The following is a 24,452-nucleotide window of genomic DNA, read 5'->3' on the forward strand; positions in this document are numbered from 1 at the left end:
TAAAAAAGTTATAAACAGGCAACTCAGTGAAGTTAAAATAGATGATTAATTAGAGCTCCTATAAGATTTTTCACCAATCAGGTTAGTAATTTTTGAAAAAGTAACAACTTGTAGTTGTACTGAGCCTGAAGGGGAACAGACTTATTTATTCCCTATTGTTGGTGGGAATGTGAATTGCTCCAACTTTTTGGAAAGTTATCTGTCTGTATCTACTAAAAATATAGATAAATGCATCCATGACTTGGTGATACCACTTTGAGGATTCTATCCTATAGAAATAGAACCATTAGTGGGGATCTAGATATAAAGATGACTATTGCAACATTACTTGTGGTGGCAAAATATTTAAACAACCTGAATATCTATCTAAAGGGGAATTGTTAAGGAAATCAAATACACCTAATATTATAAATTATTAGTCAGAAATTAAAATGAATTCATGTGATCTACATTAGTTGGGCTTAATGATGTCCACCGTGTGCTATAACTAGAGAAAAATAAATTGCTAAATAATGTAGGATTTGAGCACATTCTTTAAGACAAGACAGAACAAAATAATGACAACAAAACCCTCAAAGGACAAACTATTGAAAGTAAATCACAAAACTCAGAAACTATAAGGAATATATGAAACAATTTGACTAAATAAAAATTAAAGCTTCTGTACAACAGACAGCATAAAAAGTTAAAAGGCGAGACACAGACTTCAAGAAAAAATATTTGCAAATAATAAATAATAGACTATCTAAAGAATATCTATAAATAAATTAGAAAATTGGTAAAATATATCAAGAAATTCACAGAAGAAAAAATATGAATAGCTATTGAATATATGTAAGTACATACAATCTTGTTAATAAACGCAGAAACACAAATTTAAAAAATGAAATTATTTTTCAATCATCAAACTGACAAACATTAATTAAGAATGATGATATACTCTATAATCAAGGATGTGAATAAACAGGAACTTTCATACAGTGACGGTGAGACTGTAAATTGGTGAAACCTTTTTGGAACACAAATTTTTAATTTTTATCAATATATTAAATGTTCATACTTATTAACAGTAGTCTATTTGTAGGAATCAATCATTAAAGAAAATAAAACTAATTAGCAAAAAGATGAATATACAGATATGTCAGTTAAGTATTGTTGATCATAGAAAATAATTGAAACTCACAGAATGTTCCACAGTAGAAAAATAGTCAAATTATGGTAAATGATTTTATGGAATAATGAGCAACTATTAAAAAGAATGGGGGATATCTATATGTCCTAATAGGCAAAGATCTCCAATATCAATTTTATATGGAAAAGCCAGTTACAGAACAATACATAAACTAAGATTGCATTATGTGAAAATATGTGTAAGTTCATATATGTATATAAATTAGTAGAAAAATTGCTTTAACACATGCTTTAAACTGTTAACAGTTATTCCTTTGGAAAGAGTGGGAACAGATGGGAGCGATGAATTGTCAGTGCAGAGTATTATATTTAATTTTACAGACCAAAGCATTGTTTGAATTTTCATAACAAATATGATAGATAAGTGTTTCTTATGTAATTTATTAAAAACAATTTAATTAGTTGATTTACTTCTAAAAAGATGTTTTTTAAACCTATGTATAATTCCACATACAGATAATTGTCATTTAGAATGTCAAAATAAAATAGAGATAAATACAGAGAAATGAGTATATTCAAATAAAAATGCCAATAAACAAGTTAATGCTAACATCTCAAATTAGGTTGTGGTAATTGTTGTACACCTCTGAATATTATAAAATACACTGAATTATATACTTTAAACAGACATGTTTTACAGTACGCGAATTATATTTTAATAAAGAGGTTTAAAACATCAATGGCTTGGCATGCTAGCATTTAGTAGGGATGGCTTTATTTAAGACATAAGGTAATAATTTCCAGTAAAGATTTGTAAAAGCATTTACAACAGGCATTTTAGCTCACTTCCCCTCAACTATTAGAAAATAGTTGTATTTTCCAAATCTCTGAGATTAGTAAGAAAAAAACAGGAGGAGGTCACTGCTTTGCAGATGAGGCGATTGCTGTGTGAGGCAGAGTTGGGAGAGGCATATAAGGTAGGATAACCCGCTTGGTGAGCTATATTTAAAAAAAAAGAATTTAGACCCAAGCTCCTAGTTTATACACACATATATCAACTCACTGGCTTTCTAAATTATCAACTCTTTTTCTTTTTTTATTGACACAAAAGAACAACAAAAGCTAAAAATCAACTGTATAGTCCCCCATTAGATAAAATTACCAACTGCTTCTCTCCCTTTTGCAATACAATAAACTATGAAAGTGAAAAGTCAATGACAGTATCCTTTGCTTAGTAGACATTCTAGTGGCTCAGATAGAGTTCAGGCAAAATAGCCGTAGGCAAAGACTAGCACTGCCAGGAGGAGGATGGCGTTGACATTCACGACACTCCTCCACAAGGGCTTCTCGGACGTGTCTGTCAGCTTCTTCCTCTGGGCTTCTTTCTCTTCTTTGCTCAGCTTGGGGCCTTGCTTCTCCCAACCACAGAATACGTCATAAGACTTCCTGAGACATCCACGAGTTTCCTCAGGATTATCTGAAACAAAGAAAGATAAACGAATGATCACAAAACATGGGAAATAAAACCCCTGTTAATGTAGTACAGACGACTGCGAGAAAGACTACAACCACTTCTGTTAGCGGAATCCTTGAGAAAATATAGATAGATTTGATTGTATAAAAATGGAAAATTTTTGCATGGCATGAAGTCCAATAAACAAAGGAAAAACAAATGAAAAATTGGGGAAAAACATTTTCATCTTACATCACAAAGGGTTTAATATCCTTACTATATAATGGGTTTCTAAGACACCAACCACCCCATGAAAACATACTAGGGAAATTGATAAGACAGATGGTTCTTAAGCTTACTAAAAAAGAGAAATTTAAATTAATTTAAAACTACACTGAAATACCACTACTCACCTATCAGTGATAAAAAACTCAAAAGTCTCACAATATATTATATTGGTGAGTCTGTGTGGAAACAGACACTCTCACACATTGTTGCTAGAAAAGCATGATTCAATTCCCATGGAGAGGATATTATGTAGGCATTAACCCTTTAACCCCAAAATAAAACTTCTTAAACTCTATCCCAACGGTATCCTGGCAAAAATATCAAAGACTTGGGGCTGGCCTGGTCACATAGTGGTTAAGTTCACGTGCTCTGCTTTGGCGGCCCGGAGCTTGTGGGTTTGGATCCCAGGCATGGACCTACATATCGGTCATCAAGCCACGCTGTGGCTGCATCCTGCATACAAAATAGAGGAAGATTGGCACAGATGTTAGCTCAGTGACAATCTTCCTCCAGCAAAAAGAGGAAGATTGGCAACAGATGTTAGCTCAGGGCCAATCTTCCTCACTTAAAAAAAACCACCTCAAAAGACTTAATTACAAGGCTATTTGTTGCAGCATCAGAAAACTTAAAACACACTTCTAAACTTCATAGTATATGTACTTCTAAATATAATACTTCTAAACTATGTCTATGAAAACCATAATGAAGGTAATACTAAGCTTAGAAATAAATGGTAATGAAAATTCTACAACTTAGTTGTGAGATGCAACATCTTTGAGGGAAATATATAGTCTCAGTTATTTATGTTAGAAAAGAAGAGAGGCTGAAAATTAATGAAGTAATACCCAACTTAAGTTACAAAAACTAACAACAAAACAAACCCAAATAGCATAAATGGGAGGGTGTACAAATGAGAACAGAAAGTAATGAAATAGAAAGAAGGATGATAATAGAGAGAAATAACAAAGCCAAAAGTTGATTCTTTGAGAAAAGTAAAATAGACAACTCTTTTGTAAGATTTATTAAGAAAAAAGAGAAATCACAAAAAATTATATTACTAATTAAAATGAAGACAGAACTACAGAGGCAGTAGAGACGGAAGAGACAATAAGATATTATTAATAATTTTATGTCAATGTATTTAAAATGTGTACTAAATGGACACAATCCTAGAAATATATAATTTTCCAAAACTGATTAGTGAAGAAATAGGAACTCTAATTCATTCAATAGCCATCATATAAATTTAATCAGAGACCTTCTCTGTTTCTCTTTGTCTCTCTCCGCCACTTACACACACACACACACACACACACACACAGACACATAAACACACAGATTCACTAGGCTCTAATGGTATTACTCACAAAATATCAAAACTTTAATGGAGATATCATTCCAATCTTGTTGAAATATTTCCATAAAATGGAAAAACAGCTACTTTCCAATTCATTCTATGAGAACGCTATGGTCTTAATACCAAAACCAGACAAAGACTAAGTACCAAAAAGGAAAATTATAGGCCAGTCTTACCCAGGAACACTGATGGAAAAACCTAAAAGAAGTAGAAGGCTTGATCCTTCCTTCAATTTGAAGGACCCAAACCAAACCAAACAATTAGCATACAGTTCAAGACAACATACACTGAAGTGTTAAATTTTGTCAGCGGTTTTAAAAACATCAGGTAAATAAAGAGCCATGGGGATGGATGCTGGAGAAATTTTCATGAATGAAATGAGCTTAGAACCTAGTTTTAAAGAACAGGCATTTTTTTCTCTTGGAGAGGAGGTAGAACCATTCTAGGCGGCTTTGTATATATGGGGGAAGAGTGAAGAAGTCTGCCTGGCTGGAATGAAGGGTGTATTGGAGGGAATAGTGAGAAATAAGTCTGGAGAAGAAGGTGTGAAGATGCTTAATCAATCAAGATCAATTTGTTGAACATTTAGTACATAACTGGGAACAGGAGAGACTAGAATTGATTTGCACCTCAGAGCTGGCACACAGACCTGTGGATGGATGATGGATGGACAGACAGACTGATGGACAGGTAGATGAATGGGCAGCTTTCATGTGTAACAGATTGTCTTGGTTGTTGGGAAAGTAAGATTTTAAAGTTTCAGTTTGCCATAAATCTAACAGCTTTTTTAGAAACTGAATTTAGTGGTATTAAAAAAAAAAACCAAACCAACCCTAAACCAATGCAGGTACAGAGTTTCTGCATGAAAACCAAACGTAGACCAGATAGTACCTTCATCATCACCATCATCAGATTCTTCGTATCTTTTCTCCCCTGCATCTAAATCAATTCGTTCCTCTGTACTGTTCCGAAGAGCCCAGCACAGGCGATGCAGCTGCCCAGAGACCACAGACAAGTCTGTTAGTGATGGGGAAATGTTTACCACACTACAGTGGTGTATTTGTTTACCGTGCATCGCAAAACAATCAACAGCCCAGAAGAATATACATCACAGTCAAAAGTTCCCCTGCCACACCCACTCACCTGAACACACCAATCGTTTTTAATTATTTCTGTTTTTAATTCTTCTGGTAGATATTGAAAAGTCTTAAATAATACGTTTAAAACTCCTACTTCTGGATTTATAATTTCTTAATAGTTGAAGATTTGTCTAACTTACACCATACCCCAGCTTCCCTCATTGTCCTTATCATTCAATTGCTATTTGCTAGATCATTATTACTTACAGTTTACCTAGTGGTTACTTTTATAACTTTTCAAGTATCTTCTTAAGCTCCGTTTCTGGATTCATCATGTTTAGGTAGTATCTATGTACTATTGAGTTCTGACAGCATTTGTACCCTTACACGTCACTGCCTCCAAACTCTGTCAACTCTCCCATTATTTTAAAACTGTTAAGCTTTATAGAATTTTAATTGTTTTCTGTAAATATAATTAAGATTTCCATGCTTAGTTTGTATGTTGATTTAAAATTTGAAATTAAGTAGCATTTATGCTATTATGTGACTTTTTTGTGTGCCATAGATCCAAGACATGTGATTGGACACAACAAATAAATACCAGCTCTAGATCATTCTAACGAAATTGTTCGAAATGTCAAATGGGCTTTTAAAATTACAATCCATCATACGATAAAAGCCATGCTTCATTTTAACTGGCCTCATATTTAGCCCAGAGAAGAATCTTCTTGTTTACATTTACTAGAATTTGTAATTGGCTTTCTTATTTGATGGTGACATAACAAGATTCCTAATTGTAGCTGCACAACATTCTTTTTTTTTTTAAGATTTTTTTATTTTTCCTTTTTCTCTCCAAAGCCCCCCCAGTACATAGTTGTCCTTCCAGTTGTGGCATGTGGGACGCTGCCTCAGCGTGGCTTGATGAGTGGTGCCATGTCCGCGCCCAGGATCTGAACCGGTGAAACCCTGGGCCGCTGAAGCGGAACGCATGAACTTAACCACTCAGCCATGGGGCCGGCCCCTGCATAACATTCTTAATTATAGCATTTTTTTTTTATAGTAAATCCATTTCTTTTATTAAAAATCTCTTATTGGAGCTCCTTGAATTTCTGTTCTAACTTGGACCAGGCACTTTGTAGTTTTGCCAAAGGCCTATCTTCCTGAGATTTTTCTTTACTGCACTGTTAGATTAGGTCCACAACACTATTCATGGCTTTCTCTGAAATGGCTATTGGTTTTTATCAGTCTATTTGAAAAATCAAACGTCACAGTATATTAATAAAACATAAACATAAACTAGCTAAATGGTCTCACTGGTCCTTCAAACAAATTCTTTTGCTAAAAATTAATAATAAATTACGGTTATTTCTATTGGCATGAAAGAGTTTAACGTTGATATATATTTCTTTGAGAACTGTGATATGTCTTCCAGTGTTCTTTCATTCAACTCTCAATATTCAGCATAAATATTTAGTTATGAATTCTGGTGACTTGTCTTCGGTAAAGTAATTTGAACCACTCGGTGCTTCAGCTTTTCCCATCCACATATTATCTATTTGCCGCTCCTCAAGGATATGTGCAAATAAGCATTGCTTCAAAGATTATGAGTGATAAATGCAAAATTAATAAGTTATACATGTTAGTCATAAATTCAACCAATATCAGTATAGAAGCAATATTTAAATTTAAGAAATGACTAATATTTGCTGGTCCTCTATACTGCCTGTCCTAGAGATACCTCTTATTGAACGTTTCTGGTATATATACTTTAAGACTTTCTTTCTTTGCTTAGACAAACATGTACATACTTAAATGTATTTTATTTTAAAAAAGTGATATTATACAACACTATTTAATTTTGCAAGTGATTTTTCCCACTTAACCATATCATGGACATTTGAAAAAGCAAATTGGGCTCCTCAGGTTCTCGAATAGCTGTGTAATATTCAAGGCAGCATTATTGTGTACTTATTCCACTAGCGATGGAAATTTGGCTTGTTTCCACTTTTTCCTATTAGAAATCTCTTGCAGAGAAAATCTTTATACATATATTTTTCCTACTTGTACAAGTATTTCTATGTAATAAGCTCCTAGAAATGGATTGTTGATTCATAGGGTATGAGAATTTTAAAAATGATAAATACTGCCCGACTGCCCTCCTCCAAATTATAAAATTCACACCCTCACCAGCAGCTCAGGAGAGTGGGCATTTCTCAACATGCTCAGCAGCATTGAACATATTCATATTAAACCCTTTTGCCAATTTGAAAAGCAAAAAATGCATCTCGTTGTTCTATTTTTCTTCTTCCTGCCCTCTGGTATCATGTGCTGATTTTTTTTGTGTCTGTGTCAGTGTTTGTGCTGTAAGTGAAATTCTACTCTTCCCCAAACAGTTTCAGCCCAAATAATAGCTCCACTGTGAAGTCTCTCCCAGTCTTAGGCAATTCTAATTACTCTCTTCCTGGTATCCTATAACAAAGGTGTAGATTTACCTCTGAAATGCATTGTGCAGTTTTTTGAGGATGAAGCCCATTTCCTAATCAAATATTTCTTAATTCACTGGTTCTCTGCACATTCTAGGTGCAAATCGCTTAGTTGAATGACTGGATGATAATCTCAAGTATCATATATTACCAATTACTCACGTGTACATCAGGAATGGGTTTTGTTAACAGGGAAATTCCCAGGGCGACCAGCGTGGTAACAAAGAAGAGAATCATGGCAAAGTATAGGTAGTGCACTCCACAGATGATGTCCGGACAGCCACTGGCAGCCAAACAACTCCCTGTTCCGTAGACAAATTCTGCAATCATACGAATGAGGCCGAGCACAAGTCCAACCATTAGACCCCAGAAGGCTCCCTGCAAAAGAAACAAGAACAAAATCAGAGTATTTAGAAAACAAGAGAAGCTCATTCAAATAGGTCATGATGATCATCCTACTTCCTTTTCTCTACTAAGAACCAAAAAATGGCTGACCTTGAGCACAAGGTCACCAAAGCAGGGAAAAGTTGCAAACACGTGGATTTGCTAGTGGGATATTGCTTTCTATGGTCCTGAAATATCATTGTGTTGTTGATTCTCCAACTCCAGGACACTATTGTCTACTCTGACCTAAGCCTAAGTTTACCTTGACTCATATTTTATATATAGATTTAAAAACGTTATGTTGTAGAATAAGCAGAACTATGACTTATGTTACACAATTCACAGAGTTAATGTTAGATAATTGTAATTTATTAAGCTTTTGACAATTAAAAGCATTTACCCTCTCTGAGAAGTTGGTGGCAGTGGAAACATGTGTCCCCTGTTCACCCAATTGAGCTGTTATGTTTAAGGGAAATGGTACTGCAGAGAGATTAAGAGTATGACCTCTGGATGGGGGATGACCTGAATCTGAATTTGAAGATCCCATTTACTAATATTAAGTAGCATGTGGAAGACACATAGATGTTAACCTCTCTGCATCTGTTCCTCATCTGGAAATTGTAATAATAAGGCTAACACCTGGGAACAATTAAGGGATTAAATGTACATGGTCCATAATAGTCAATCAATTATATATATCATAATAGAAATTAACACATTTTGAAGCCTTACTAATGGTAGGTTTTCTCCTAAGCACTTCACATATTTTCTCTTTTAATTCTCACCGCAATCATATAAGGTTGGCATTGTGACTATCTTCATTTTACAGAGTGAAATGGTTTGCTTAAGATCACAATGCTATTAAGTGGTAGAGCCAGGATTGGACCCTGGCAGCCTTACTTCAAAACATGTGTTCCTCAGCACCATGCCATGTATGTATATAACATTTTGTAAGAAATATAAAGACTGTAGTATACTATGTAAGTATACTATACTAAGTGTATACTATGTATTTACACACTTTAGTGAGAATCTGGAATTGTGGCTGACCACAAGTGAAATTGAGATGGACTTGGAGTTGTATAAATAAGGTAAAAAGAGTGCATTTTACCAGTGATAGAAATAGTTTTTTTCTCATTCCAGCAGGGAAAAAGTTTCCCAATTTCACTTACTTGTTCATTCACTCTTTTACAAAAGATGGCAAGCAGGAAGACAGCTGCAATTGGAGGTCCAACGTAGCTGGAAATTGACTCTATGTAATGGACCAGTTGTCCATTTTGAGCTACCTCTACTAATGGGACCCACACAATGCTGACGACAGTTAATAGAATCATAAATAGCCTGGGAAGAAAACAAAATAAATGTTAAACAAAAGAAGTAGTAGTACTTCCATTGTGCTTTAGTTCTTGAATCCATTCTTGTGGCCATTCATTGATTTTCCAAATAAAATCAAGCTCTTTGACCACACACGAAGCCATGCCATACTTGATGATGATCTGTCAGTAAAATTCCAAGCAAGCAATTTCTTGTCTATAATTAGTCATAATAGCTTCAACTACAGGATGAAATATCCACTCATAAAAACAGTTCAAATGTCAGCAATTGATTAATAATTCTCTAGTGCAATTTATGCAATATATCAGTTAGAAAAAACATCACACTATTTCTTTTAATAAGTAATTATTTGTATGATAAAGAAAGCAGACTCTTATTTTGATCTTTTTTCCTGGCTTGAGAGAAACTGTCAGTTTGCATAGATTAGAATGAAAATATCCTCTATCCCAGAATGTTGAGTGAATTGACCAGAAATGCTAATTTGTGCATTTTGCTACTTGAATACTTTGGCAGGTAGAAAGAATTAGTTAAAATATTGGTAGGTGGTAAAAACCTATTAGAGTTTCCTGGAGTCCAGGGAGCATGGCTGATTCACTTATATAAACTCCACAATATTCTGTACTTCTGGTGTGAATAAACAAACATAATTTATTGGGCTGTCTGTAAAAGGTCATTGCTTCTCTGTGTTCATCTGAAACAGAGAGGTGAGGGTTGGAAAAAGAGGGGGACAAGCATTTGGGCAGGAGACCGAGGAACAAGTATCTCATTTAAGCCTTACAAAACCTCTGCAATCTTGCAATAACTAAATGTGATAAGCTGTGGAAAGTCTTAGCACAATACCTAGGACACAGTAAAGATTCAAGAAATAACATCCACTCTCCTTGTTGTTATCATCATTGGAAAGCAGGTCACTGGAAAGTACCTTACTTGCTCTCTTATCTTCAATTCTTTTCTTTCACGTGTGGAATAAAATCCAAAGTCTTGTTACGGCTTAAATGGCCCTAAATGATTTAACCTCCAGCTATCTTTCTGACCATGTTTCTTATCATCTCCCACTTGCTCCTCAGGTACCGGCCCCACCTCTTGTTGTCTTCAAACACGCCACGCATGTGACTGCAGGAGGAATGCAGCACTTCCTCTTCATCCCCACAGAGCCAGGGGCTCGCTCCCGTACTTCCCTCAGGGCTCTGCTGAAGTGCCACCTCCTCAGAGAGGACTCCCTGAGCACCTGTCTTAAGTAGCCCCCATCCTTTAATCCTCCTTTAATTTTCTTCCTGGTACTTTTTGTCATCTGATATAGAATATATTTATTAACTGTCTATTTTCCCCATGAAGGCATAAATAGCATGAGGCAGGAAATTATTTTTCACATATATGTCTTTTTTTCATATTTGTATTCTGGGAGATAGTAGACATTTAATAAAAGGGAGAGAAAAAACTCATTAGGTTATCATTGGGACAAAGGGGACTCATGCCCAAGATCATATACCCACTAGTGGACTACTGTGTCTTAGGCCTTCTGAATTCTAGTCCAACACTATCTCCACTACAGAAACACAGATTTTTTTACCTCTCCAATAGCATTGTCCAGAGTCAAGATCTGGACCAAGTAAGCCCTTGGAATTTTCCCCCCAAGTGGTTAATTTACTAAAGCAATTGTTACTATCTTCAACAAGGCACAACCTTTTAAATAAGTTGTCAGTTTCTCTTGACACCCCATTTCTTAATGAATGTAGTTGATAAACTCCTCTGTAATAGCCTGTGGATGGATTAATCTGTTGCTTCCTTCCTGTGATATACACAGAAACTTCTAGAGACAATGCATTAACCTATCAGAGTAGGTGGGAAGTTTATAAGTAATGAAAAACACTGATGGAGTTTCATGAAGATGTGTTTGGGAGAGCATGTGAGGAGAGGGAAAAACAGGAGACAATCATTCAAAAGCCCGAAAAAGCAACTATTTCATTTAAAGGTATCGCCCCAAGTTTTGCATGTGGAAAGAGACTAAGTTGGATTAAACGTCCTCTAATGTTCCTTCCTCCACTCTAGAACTTGATGATTAGTTTCACTAAAGCCAAAGATGAAGAGGCTCTAGGTCACTTCTATAGCTGTACTTTTCCGGAGAAATTCTACACAGAAACCAGGTCTCTCACCTTCCAGCTATAAGGAGCTCTCTCTCCGATGCCTGCTTCCGCATCTTGGTGTAGAGGTCCATGGTGAAGAGGGTGCTGGCGCTGTTGAAGATGGAGGTCAGAGAGCTTATGAGAGAGGCTAACATCGCTGACAGCATCAGGCCTCGCAGTCCTGGGGCCGGAAGAGGGTACAAGAAGTGGTTAGAAATTTGACGCCAGGATCTACAAGGGCTAGGTCAAACCAGAGAGTGGTTCAAAGATAAAAGTGTTACCTGGAACATTTACCAACTGATGTGCCTATTAACACACATCATCGTATGGCATTTCCTGCATATTCGATTTGAGATTAATTTAAGAATAATCTAGCATAGAATTTTAGTTCTAAATAGGAATGTAGAGATCATCTGCTGGAACCTAATATTGATAGAAAGGAAACTGTGCCTTCTCACCTTTCTTTGGTTTCCTGAAGACTTAGAGAACTGGAGAGGAAGAAGCCTAGTAGGTGGTACTGCTGAAGAGGTCTTTGGTGGGCAGAGCTGAGGGTTTTGAGACCTCATGGCCACTTCATCCTCCAGTTCCCTCTTCCCATTAGTAATGCCCTTAAACCTCCTAGGACAAAGTGTCGAAGGGGGCGGATGGGTGATATCACTTGTCGGTCGTGCTCCCTTCCTTCTGACAAAGTTCATGTGGGTCAGGGAGGAGAAAGGTCTTAGCAGTGTTAGCTAACCTTTGATGGACCTAAGGTACAAGATCACCTGGTCACTCCTGAGCCCTAAACTCGGCTCTCTTTCTGTTCACCACAGCAAACATCACCATCTAATGTCTTGTCTCATTTACTTATTAAGTATCTATGTGGTTTATTTTCTATCTCATGAAACTAGAATGTGAGTTCCAAGGGATAGGGGATTTTGTGCCTACTTCACTGATGTTTTCTGAGGAACAGAGCAGTGTCTGGCACATAGTAGACAGTCAATAAATAGCTGTAAATTAAATAGATTGAGGTCTATTGTTTGGGTATCACTGGTCTAAGGAAAGTGGGATAAATAGTTAACCTCTAGTCCTCTGAATCTGTAAGTCTATGGCTATGCAATTCTTCTATTGACAAATAGATCATTTGAATGTTCTCGATTGGCCTGGAAGGCAGTCTTGAACCTACAGGAGGATTCTTCTAATAGAAATTATATCTGGCTCATCTCTGTATTCCCCAGGCCCAGTACAGGGCTGCTAGCTTATGGAAGGTTCTCAAGAAATATCTGATGAATACAATTGAATTAATAGAAGTAAGAATTATTAAGGATTACACCATATCCCTTCCTCATGGCCCATGTATAGATCAGGCCTCTGAAGCAGTCCTAGCATGAACTTTTTTTCCAGTTTTATTGAGATATGAATGGCAATTAAAAATTATATATATTTAAAGTATACAGTGTGATGTTTTGATATATATATATACTGTGAAATGATTACCCAAATCAAGCTAATTAACATATTCATCACCTCACATAGTTACTGTTTTCTTGTTTTGTGGTGAGAATACTTGAGGTCTATTCTCTTAGCAAATTTCAATATACAGGATATTATTATTAACTATAGTCTCCATGCTGTACATTAGGTCTCCGGAACTTATTCATCTTATAACTGAAAGTTTGTACCCATTGACCAACATCTCCCCATTTCCCCTACTCCCAACCCCTGGCAACCACCGTTCTACTCTCTGCTTCTATGAGTTCAAGTTCTTTAGATTCCACATATAAGTAACATCATGCAGTGTTTGTCATTCTGTATCTGGCTTATTTCACTTAGCATAATGTCCTCCAAGTTTATCTATTTTATCACAAATGACAGAATTTCCTTATTTTTTAAGGCTGAATAATATTCCACTATTATTTTCTCTATCCACTCATCTGAGCATGGACATTTTCTTACCGTTAGGCATCAGTTCCATCACCAGTATTGGGTAGGCATAGTTAGTGCAGCCGACTTCAACGCCACAGTGTTTGACACATTCAGAAGGTACAACACAGGCTACCCTGTCTGAGGAGGGATTCAGATAAGTAGGTTCAGTGAGTGGGGCCCAACAGGTAAAATACACAACCATTGGACAAAGAAACAAGTTGTAAGGTCATGGATGGAAGGAAAGACGTTTGCCTGGAAATTGGAGATTCGATTTTGAACTCCATATCATGAATCTGCTCCCTCTTTTCTCAGAATATGACTTAATAAGTGTCTCACACCTGTGATCCCTCTTGCACTGACCTAAGGGGCAGGGTTCTTCCTTGGGACGTGGTCCAGCTAGAGCACTGGGGCAAACCGAGGGAGCTGATTCCATCTTCCAGAAAAGCTGCACAAGCATAAATCTTCCCAGGAGCACAGAACTCCAGAGATAAAATATCACCCCTACCCAGCAAGTCAGTTCTGTGTCCAGTCACATGTAGCCCAGTGTTTTCCACCTACATCTAAGAAGAGATGTCACTTGTGATGGTCACTGGGGTGATTGCCCCTGTGAGATGATGTCTCACTTCATTGTGGCAGTTGCACAATACTTTGGTGATTATTTTGCTTAAATAAGATTATGAGAACAGACAGAAAAAACTGATAAAAAAAATCACCCAGAATACTAACACATTAGCACATTAGCTTCCTGTAGTTTTTTTCATTCCTTTCTAATCCTTTTCTACAGGGAAATGTCTTTTTTTGCATAACTGTGGTAACTATTAAGATAATATTTTGTAGTGTTATTTTTACATTTAACATAATAACTTCAGCATTTTCCCAGGTTTTGAGAATCTTCAGTCTCCTGTGTGCAATTTTCCATAAAGAGGGTAAACAATAATTTCTTTAGTCATTCCCTATTGTTGGATATCTATACATTCTTTACTGCTATCAACAATACTACAATGTTGCAATAAGAAGTGAGGTTGGTCACTTGATGTTCATCTTAACAAGATTTCAGCCAATTAAACTGATTCTTAGTTGAGAAAACATGAAGTAGATTCAGTGTTATCTGATGGATTGCCCCAATAAAAACCAGAGGCCACCATTAGCCAATGAAGGAAAATATTTGGTTATATTTCCTTCATTCATCATAATAAAGAAAGAAAGGAAGAAAGTTGGTATTTTTGGAAGATTTTCAACGTTAGTAGTTACTTTCAGCTGACTCAGAAATTCAATTGCCCCAAACAACTCAGTTCCAAAGCAGTGAGGTTGGTGCAATTCTTCAACGGTCTCATAGGAACCAAGAAGTGACAGCGCATCTCAAAGACCTTCTCAGTCAGAGAGGTCACCAAACAACCACCACCTCACCTAACTCATATTTTCTAAAAGTTCTACCTCACCCTCCAGTGCCCTTCTGAATTATTGTCTAGACTTGCTTAAATCTAAGCCACTCATGAAAATAGGACTCACAGACTCAAATGCCTACAAGGTGACAGGCACATAGTATAAAAGAGATAAAGGAACAGAGTGTCAAATATTCCAAATTTTCCTGTTTCTGACCCCTTGCACAAGCTGTTCTCTCCACCTGGAATTCTGTTTTTACTTCCATATGTTCTCTAGTTTATCAAAGTTTTACTACATCTTAAAATCACTTCTCAGAATTCAAGCATAAAAAGAAAAGAGGGTTTATCAGTGGATTCAGGACTTGCCTGTGTACAGAATGCGGCTGATCATCCCTGGCATCACCATGAGGAACATGGGCAGCAGCTTCAGGTAACCACACATGATGCAGGAGGCCTTCACGTGAGACATGTTCTTGCCTGATAGGCAGCGCTGTACAATAACCTGCCGAGAAAACACAACACAGTCGTGAAACAACCAGAGGATGACTTCAAAGAAGGGGAGTGCCTCTTTTCAGGGATTAAGGTTACAATAAGAAATGGGGTCACGGCTAGTGGGAAATAATGGGCTTCAGGATAAAATCAGGACTCAAGTCCCCGCTCCTCTCACGTGAGTATTTGACTTCTGTAAGTCTCAGTTTTCTCATCTCTATATGGGGTTATCCCTTGTAGGATATTCTGAATATCAAGTTTAATGTTTGTAAGATTCTTGGTACATAGAAGTCAATACTCATCACTACTGTTAAAATATGTTTACAGCTCCCAGGCTGCATTGCAGCAACGGCCATGTGCTCCTCCAGGTACAAAGCTGTCACTACTGATCTTTGCCACAAGTTGTGTGTTTAAGTTACATTTTTAATATTGTAGGCACTGAATAAGCCACATACTCATCAGTATCTCTCTATTGTTGTGGGGCAATTGACCCCTGGGAAATCAGGCCCACTGCCATGGAAACACCATAGTCAGGCAGCCATCAAAATTGAACCCTGACACATTCATCTCTAGATTTCTTCAGAATATTCTGAGGACCTCATTGAGCTATGAATCAAATATGATGGTCCTGGGAAAATGAATGCATACAATTTCATAATTTCTATTAAGTTGTGCAATTTCTTGACTAAGAATTTTCTAGCAAAGCAGGATTTCTACCCATAATGCTATAGCTTCCTAATATTTTTCTTCTGAAAGACTGTCAGAAAATAGGGATGGCTTTTTCTGCTTAATTCTCTTTGGAGGGACAAATCTATGAGGGATAGCAGCAGTGTCATTCAGTGCTGGGGGAGCAGGTGACATTTTTAGACAGAGGGATAGAAGCAGACAGTTGGAGGGACAATACAAATCACAGGTGAGGAGGGGAGTTCTGTCAGCAGACAAGCAGGTTCTGCCATCAGATCTAAGGGTTAATGTGGGGTCACTTACACAAGGCAAGTCAGGTAGTCAAAGGCAAACTATAAATAATAAAGATAGTTCCACAAATCAATGATGAAAGGATGCATTCTTTGGTAGATATGTTGAAAAAATCAATTTATTATGCAGAGAAGAGGAAAACTGGATCCCACATTAACATCATAAGTGACCATTGAGTCAAGATGGATTAAAATTTTGAAATTATAAGTTTGGGTTGATGGAAACTATTTAGGGAGAAAAAAACATCATAAAACAAAACAAAAACAAACTCAAACACTATATAAAGGAAGATCCAGAAAAAAAAAGATCTTGGAAGTTATAACTACAAAGGCAGAAAAACTGAAGGATAAAGTCAAGGAAGGCTCCCAGAAGGTGGAACAAAAGACCAAGAGATGGAAGATGAGAAGAAAAGATAAAAACACTAGAGAACCAGCTGAGGAAGACCATCAATTCAAAATAGCAGGTCCCCAAAGGAAAAAAAAATGGAAGAAATCAAAGAAAGTAGCCCCTCAAATCGTTCAAGACATCCATCATTGGATTAAACAGGTTCACAGAGGCTCATAACAATGGACAAAAATAGATCCACACACAGTTGTACATTGTGGTGAAATTTCAGAACACTGAGGACAAAAGAAAGACAAGCTTCTAGAGAGGAAAGACAGGTCACATCCAAAGAATTAAGAATAACTTCAGGTTTCTCAACATTAATAGTGGAAGTCAGAAGACAATGAATCTATGGCTTTGGGAAAATTATTTCCAACCTAGAAATGTGTACATAGCCAAAGGATCAGTTTAGGAAAAGTTGGAGCGAAGCCATTTTCAAACATGCAAATTTGCAATAAATTTATCTTCTATCTTCTTAAGAACTTCCTGGAAAATTCAATTGTCCTGAAAGAAGGAGTAAACCAAGAAAGAAGGTGCTGTGGGATACTGGAAATAAGAGATATAACCCAAGAATGAGGCAAAGGGAATCCCAAATATGGTAATGAAGGGGGTCCTGGATGAGGGTGGGCACCAAGCATACAGGGCAACCTGACATATTGTGAGAGGCCAAAGGTTCTGAGAAGAAATGAGGAAAAGAGTTGGTAGAATACTTGATGTATTTGCAAGTATTGAGAAGAGACATAGGCAATTTGCAGAGGGTTTGGCATTTGATGAGTAATAATTACAAAGAAAATTTAAAGCAAAAAAATTAAGAATTATTAATTTGAGAGAAAAGAAAAAGCTAAAGAAAAATCAATCAAAGAATATCATGTGGCTTAGTTGTGAATCACATTTATGTAGTCACAAAAATGGTAGCATCAAAACCTGATCTCAGGGCTGGCCGGTGGTATAGCAGTTGTTTGTGTGGTTCGCTTCAGTGGCCCGGGGGTTGCTGGTTTGGATCCCAGGCGTGGACCTACACACTGCTTATTAAGCTATGCTGTGGCAGGCATCCCACATATAAAACAGAGGAAGATGAGCACAGACGTTAGCTCAGGGCCAATCTTCCTCAAAAAAAAAAAAAAAAAGCCGATCTCATCAAAATTGTAAATTAGATCTATTGGGAGGATAGGAAGCAGGAGATGTGCTTCTGTAGAATTGAGGGTGGAAAGTTGAAAGAGCTAAACCCTCATTTCTCATTGTGGAAAGCCAATAGGAAAATCCTAAATCTGGAAAACCCAAAAGGGAGAATACAAGTATTTGTTTGGATCACCTGGGGATCAAATCTATAAGCAAATTGTGATTCATTGGGTCGGGGTAGAATCTGATAGTGTTTATTTCTAATGAGCTCCAAGTGATATCCATGCTGATGGTTCACAGACCACATTTTGAGTAGAAGGATTTAGAGAATAGAAATACACACCAAAATAGTTAACTGAAAGAGCTGAAAGTGAAATAAGGTGGAGAGCCAGAAAGCAGACAGCTGTTTTTCATAACAAGTCTTGTAGAAGTATTTGACTTTTTAAATGATACGTGTGTATATGTGTATATATGCTTTTCTATGAGAAGAAAAAGAACAGGATAAGCATAGCCACATGCCACAAACACACTTCACCTGATCTGAACACCAGTACCATGCAGCTACGAGGTTCATTCCAAGTACGGTTCCTGGCCATGGAATATCCCCAGTGACAGCATCTCGGAAAATGTGGAAGGAGTCTGCTTTAGGAGTATAGCACGTGGGACTGATTGTCAGGTTGTCCCCCTCGACTGCGGACGGGACGGCATTCATGTACTTCTCTGCAAAACTCTGGTATCCTCCAACTTCGGCAAATGCTGAAAAGCCAGTGGATAAAATGAAATGTTTTGCAGACATCTAAAACACCCGGTGTTCATAATTATTCCTTTGTGGTGGAGGTACCCAAGCACCTCCAATCAGCCTGGTCAAACCCTCAGGGTCCTTCTCCCAGGATCCATGTCTTTCCAGTACTTCCAATGGCATTGGCTATGATATCAGATTTACTTTCACAAAGCACATAAAGCATATCACCCTTTAGCTTTTTTTCTTATAGTGCTCTTGAAAATTTTGATTTAGTGTCTAGCCATATGGTAAAAATAAGACTGTTATCCAACAGACTGATATTGATGTCTGACCATCAATATCAACCATCTAGAGCGGACATAAACCTGGACAAGGGCCAACAGAGTGATCCTAACAGAATTAGCCATCAGGAAACCCCAGCTCCTCTCAAAGGGCCAAGAAGAAATGACTTCTCTTCTTGACACAGAGCCTGGCTAGTATGACTTTATGCACAGTGTGGTTGTCTGGTGCAATACTGTATTCTACTTAAGTTACAATAAAAAAAATGGGAAGATGAGAAGCAGAAACTGAGGACAGAATAATATGTGTGGTGAGGGGAAATGGTGAGAATCAGCCCACTGGGGGTCTGGAAAGGCTAGTCAGGCATAGAAAAGAGCCATAATGGGTGGAAACCCTAGAAAGATGAACCCAGGCACATGGGGCCACTTAGTATAAGTTCAAATGATGCAAAATCATCAGAGCATCATGTATTTGTAGAGTTGAAGTTGACATTAATTTATTGAACACCCTCATGTTTGTATGTGCCAAACATGGTGCTGGTATTATGTGCAAAATGAATATGCAAAGCAGGAACTCAATCTAGTGGAGGATACAGATGATAAAAGGAAATTGTTCTGATAAGGGGAATATGATTTGTGACAAAAACACATGGGGACCTAGGAGATGAGAGTCCTTTCCTAAGGATGGGAGAAGTGGCATTTAGAGAGGCTGATGCCAGAGAATGCATCACTGAGGCCAGAAACCAAAGAACCATGAAGAAGAATAGCACAGAAGTTCTGGCTAACTAAACAGAAAGTTCACAAGGAGTTGGTACTAGGAGTTGCCTCTGGAGCAGCACTGTGCAATAGAACTTTCCGCAATGATGGAATTGTTCTATATCCGTCCTGTCCAATATGGCAACCACTAGCCATATATTGATAGCACTTGAAATATGTTTAGGCAAATGAGAAACTGAATTTTTAATTTGAATTAATTTAAATTTAAATAGCCATATGTGGCTAATGGCATCCATATTGTGTCAAAATCACCAACTATCATCGTGAATTTGTTGTCTTTGCAGTTCTATCAGTTTTTGCCTCATGTATCTTCAAGCTCTGTGATTTAGGTCATGCATATTCAGAATTGTTGTATACGGTGCAGCTTGAGTGGGTGGAACATGGTGGCTGCAAGACATGGGAGGGATGAAAAGACATCTATTTTCACCCTATATCCTTTTTACTGTGTGCATGGATTTCCTATGCAAAGATGAACAAATACCACAATAAAAGAAAACAAAAATCAACAAACTGTAAATTAGATTCATCAATACTGCTTGCTGGTACAACTTACTCAAGAGAATGAACTGACTGATGATACTAATAAGCAAGAATCATAAAGGAAAATCAAATCTGTGTTTGTGTATTCTAACAATAGAGTAAGTAATGTACTTTAATAATTTCCATCAGAAACAGTCATAATGAAGTTAATATTTAGTTATCTAAAGTTTTCCTAATATTTAATCCTTCATTTTATGAAGATTCTATGTAAGTGAAGGGTTTCTGTGCATTGAATCCAATGTACCAATATTTTTGAAAAATTATCAATGAAATGATACTCATTTTGTTCATTATGAACACAAAGATGTTAAAATTAAACAGATAACTTATCTGACCGATAATTTTTTAAAGGAAGTAAAGTTCTTCTCCCTCATTTCCTTATGCTGAGATAGTACAGCAAAAAAGAAGTCAGGCAGGCATCTCACTGATGTGAATCAGGTAAATGATTGGAAAATGTGACCAGATAGAACTGGGAGGCAGCAGTAAAGAGCAAACGGAGCAGACACAAGTCCCATGATTTCTGGTCCCAGGGCACCACTCACGCTGTTCTAACTTACCAAACCCCATGAGAATAAAAGAACCTATCAGCATGATGATGGTCTGGAGGGTGTCTGTGTAAATAACTGAGGCCAAGCCGCCTGTGAAGAGAAAGAAAAGAACCAGGACATTTTATCCATGTGTGCTCATCCATTTGCTTTCACCTCTGGTTATCTTCCACCCAAACCCTAGAAACGACTCAGCTGAAAACATATCAAAAGCTGGTTGGACCACAAGCTCCTCTGGGCATCCTTATCTCCTCAGTCATTATGTCTCTCATTGATCCTCCTGTCTTCCTTGCCTTGCCTTGACTCAAAGTTTCTATGAATTATTGTGGAGTTCCATCTTTGTGTAAGTTTTTGAGTATTAAATAAGGGAAAAGGCAAAGTTTTAATATCGTGAAAATTTCCTTCAACAATCCCTCAATTCACTTCACTTAGCCCAATATTCTTGCTTTCAAAAAATTGAGCAAAGCCATTTTTGCACGAGTGTTGGAACCTAGATATCATTGTTTCATTAGATGAATACCAGCTAGAGTTTTTGACTTGTGTTTTGCTGCAATTTTTTACAAAAAACAACTTCTCTTTCAACTCTAGACTCATTAGACTCTTAGTCAATAAGATATTTCTTTTGTGAGAGTGTCTTGGGGAGACAAGACTGATCCTGAAAACAGAAGATTCATGCCCTCCTCTCTCACTTACTCTGAAACACATGCTCGGTGTTTGAAAATGGCTCCAGAACTGTCTTGATTGTTCCAGCTGTTATTTTCTTTATTTTTCCAACTGAGCTGGTATAGTTTAATTTTTTACAATTAATTTTTCATAAGTTAGTACGCATGAGATACTATATCAATGTACGTGGTTCATGAAAGCCTGCTTGAACTATTACCACATACCCTTTCCCCAAAACCAACTCACTGCTCCAGTTCTTCTTTCCTGATTCTGCCATAGCCCACTACCATGCCCTGGCATCGTGTATTTATTTGGTGTATTCTCATGTCTGAGCTGCTCTTTCATCTTGACCTTCCATGTATATGATATGCTGGATTCCAAATGCCAATCTGGGTGCTGAACACATAGTTGAGCCAAATCACCATTTTCCTACTCCATCCACCATATTGTTATCCTCAATCAAGATGCTTACACCTAATTCTGGAGATTCTTCACTTTAGTTGTATTTCTGGGCCTGTGCGTGACTCTCATAGTGGCAATAAAAGGCTACCCTTACCTTGGTGGTGACAGGGCTAACTCGGAAGTTGCTAATTTCAGATTCGGGTGGGATCAGCAGAAGATAGCATGACTGAGCTAGACATGCAATGGACTCACCAGTGATTGTGTAAATAGCAGTGACAGCCAAGAGGATGAAGATGGCCAGATAAAGGTCCAATCCCAAGGCCAATTTGATGAATATGGCTCCAGAAAACATGTCTGACTAAAAAGGGAACAGTCAGGATGGAAAAGAAACATGTACTTCAGGCCTCTATTTTCTCTGCTCCAATGTTAACCCCTCCCCAACTTCTTTTCCTGGTAATCCTCCACTCATCCTTCAAGATTCCACTTAGATATCCTCACAGCAATATCTTCCATAGAGCCTCAATCAGCAATTTCACTCTCTCTTCTATATCGTAATGGTGGTTAGTTCATTGCTGAGTTGAGGCAGCATGCCTGAGACCTTTTCCTGCACCAAGAGGCTTAAAGAGGCTGAGTAATTGCTTATAGGAACACTCTTGACTATGGTGGAGCATTTTTTCCATGTATTCTTAAAATCAATATTCTTGTTTGCTGATGAAGTTTTCACAATTATGTGTTCATTTTAATTTTCCTACAATTATATACACACACATATATGTATGTGTGTGCATATATGTATATAGTTCCTAGTTCTGTTTGCTCAAGGAGCTAAGAAACAAAGACAACTCGATGAACATACTTATCACCCAGATTTTGGTCTCTAATATCCCCCCCCCCCACCGCCAAAATAGATGATTCCAGGGCAAGAGCAGGGTTGGTACAAGATGAGTCTGGAACACTTCGTTATGCTAGAGTTTAAGGAATTGCTCAAGAAAATGATGACGGCATGTCACATTCTTTACATAGGAAACAGTTTGAGGAGTTTCTGCTGGCCCAATCTGGTGTAATATGAGCATCAATATAATTACATACAATAACCATTTGTAAACCAGTGATAAATATGAATTTATGAGTCCATATCAATAATAGATAAATAGATAGGTAGATAGGTAGGTAGATAGAGGAGAAGGAAAGGCTCTTGCCTTTAGAAGCATGCTGAATGCTGACTGGTAACTATGGAGGGATTGTTGAGTTGGAAAGTCATTATTTGGCAGCCATTATAGTAAGGATTGGATCAGGTAAGAATCATCTATGAATGCTAAGTATAGTGGTAAATTTTAAAGAGGAACAGGATATTTGCATGGTTTAAAGTATTTCATCACAGACTGCTTATTAGTTCCAGGGGGAAATAAACACATAATTATACAGTGGAGAAATTTGGGAAAACTTTGACCAGGTGGTCAAAATCAACATCACCACTGAGGAACAGATGGACATTGAATGTCTCCAGATAGGATATCTTGAGTAGGACACAATATCACTCACATGGCATCCCAGCCAAGAATGCAAAACCTGAATCCAACCATCAGGAAATATTAGACAAATCCAAAATTAAGATTGCTATATTAAGAATGATGGAGGAGGACTTCTATTCTTCAAAAATATCAGTGTCATCAAAGATAAAAAAAGGCTATGGGTTTGTTCCAGATTAAAAGAAGCTAAGGACACTTGACAACTAAATGTAATACCAGACCTGAGACTGCATTCTCTACTGGAAAAGTGAAGATGCTAAAAAGAACATTACTATGTCAATGGAAAAAATTGGAATTTAAATAGTAGACGATAAAACTATTGTATCAATGTTACATTTAGTGAAGTTGATGATTTTACTGTGGTTTTGAAAGAGACTATTCCTCTTTCTAAGAATAGGAATATAAAGGGAGTGCTAGAATTGGAAAACCATCATTTTGCAACTGTCATAGTAAAGATTGGATCAGGTAAAAATCATTGAATAGAACCGCCAATGATTCTAGAATCATCAATGAATGTTAAATCTAGGGGAAATTTATATGGAATTATTTGGGGATAAAGGGCATTGATATATGTAACAATCTCAAATCATTTAAAAATGTGAGAGAGAGAAAGGGAGAGAGGGGGAGAAGAAGAAGGAAGAGGAGGATAAAGAGACAAAGAAGAGAGGAGGAGAGGAGAGAGAAGGGGGAAGACAGGAGTCGGGAGAAGAAGCAAGAACAAAGAACAGAGGTTATTATAGTAGAATTTCTTCTTACCCTTGGGATAGGGAAAGATTTCTTACACAAAAGGCATCAACCAAAAAGAAAAGATTGCTAAAGTTGATTACATCAAAATTAAGAACTTCTGTTTACTCTAAGACAAGCCACATATTTGGAGAAGATATTTGTAACACGTATAACCCACTAAGGGCCAACACTCTTACAAAAGAATAAGAAAGAGACAAGACAACTCGATTTAATGGCATTTTGAAACGAATAGGCGTTTCTAAAGAATATAGCCAAATGGTCAATAAACACCTGAGATTCTTGTAACGATGCTCCATCTCATTGGAAATAGAAGGAAATGCAAATTAAAGCTGCAATGAGACA

The 24,452-nt window shown here is 37.2% G+C and overlaps 1 protein-coding gene across 1 annotated transcript in view; it reads right to left on the bottom strand.

Moving 5' to 3' along the window:
• Window positions 1-757: 757 nt before the first annotated feature.
• The window catches only part of SLC5A4 (solute carrier family 5 member 4), a 35,235-nt gene continuing 11,540 nt past the window's right edge, over window positions 758-24,452 (bottom strand). The window contains exons 6-15 of the mRNA XM_014835718.3: window positions 22,087-22,192; window positions 20,782-20,862; window positions 18,423-18,643; window positions 15,287-15,422; window positions 13,569-13,676; window positions 11,664-11,814; window positions 9,348-9,516; window positions 7,954-8,169; window positions 5,121-5,223; window positions 758-2,608 (exon numbers count right to left, since the gene is read on the bottom strand). Coding sequence (XP_014691204.1) covers window positions 2,394-2,608; window positions 5,121-5,223; window positions 7,954-8,169; window positions 9,348-9,516; window positions 11,664-11,814; window positions 13,569-13,676; window positions 15,287-15,422; window positions 18,423-18,643; window positions 20,782-20,862; window positions 22,087-22,192 — 1,506 coding nt within the window. The 3' untranslated portion in view covers window positions 758-2,393. The remainder of the gene's footprint in view (window positions 2,609-5,120; window positions 5,224-7,953; window positions 8,170-9,347; window positions 9,517-11,663; window positions 11,815-13,568; window positions 13,677-15,286; window positions 15,423-18,422; window positions 18,644-20,781; window positions 20,863-22,086; window positions 22,193-24,452) is intronic.

This window comes from Equus asinus, chromosome 8 (genome assembly GCF_041296235.1).
Source record: "Equus asinus isolate D_3611 breed Donkey chromosome 8, EquAss-T2T_v2, whole genome shotgun sequence".
In the NCBI taxonomy this organism is placed as follows: domain Eukaryota; kingdom Metazoa; phylum Chordata; class Mammalia; order Perissodactyla; family Equidae; genus Equus; species Equus asinus.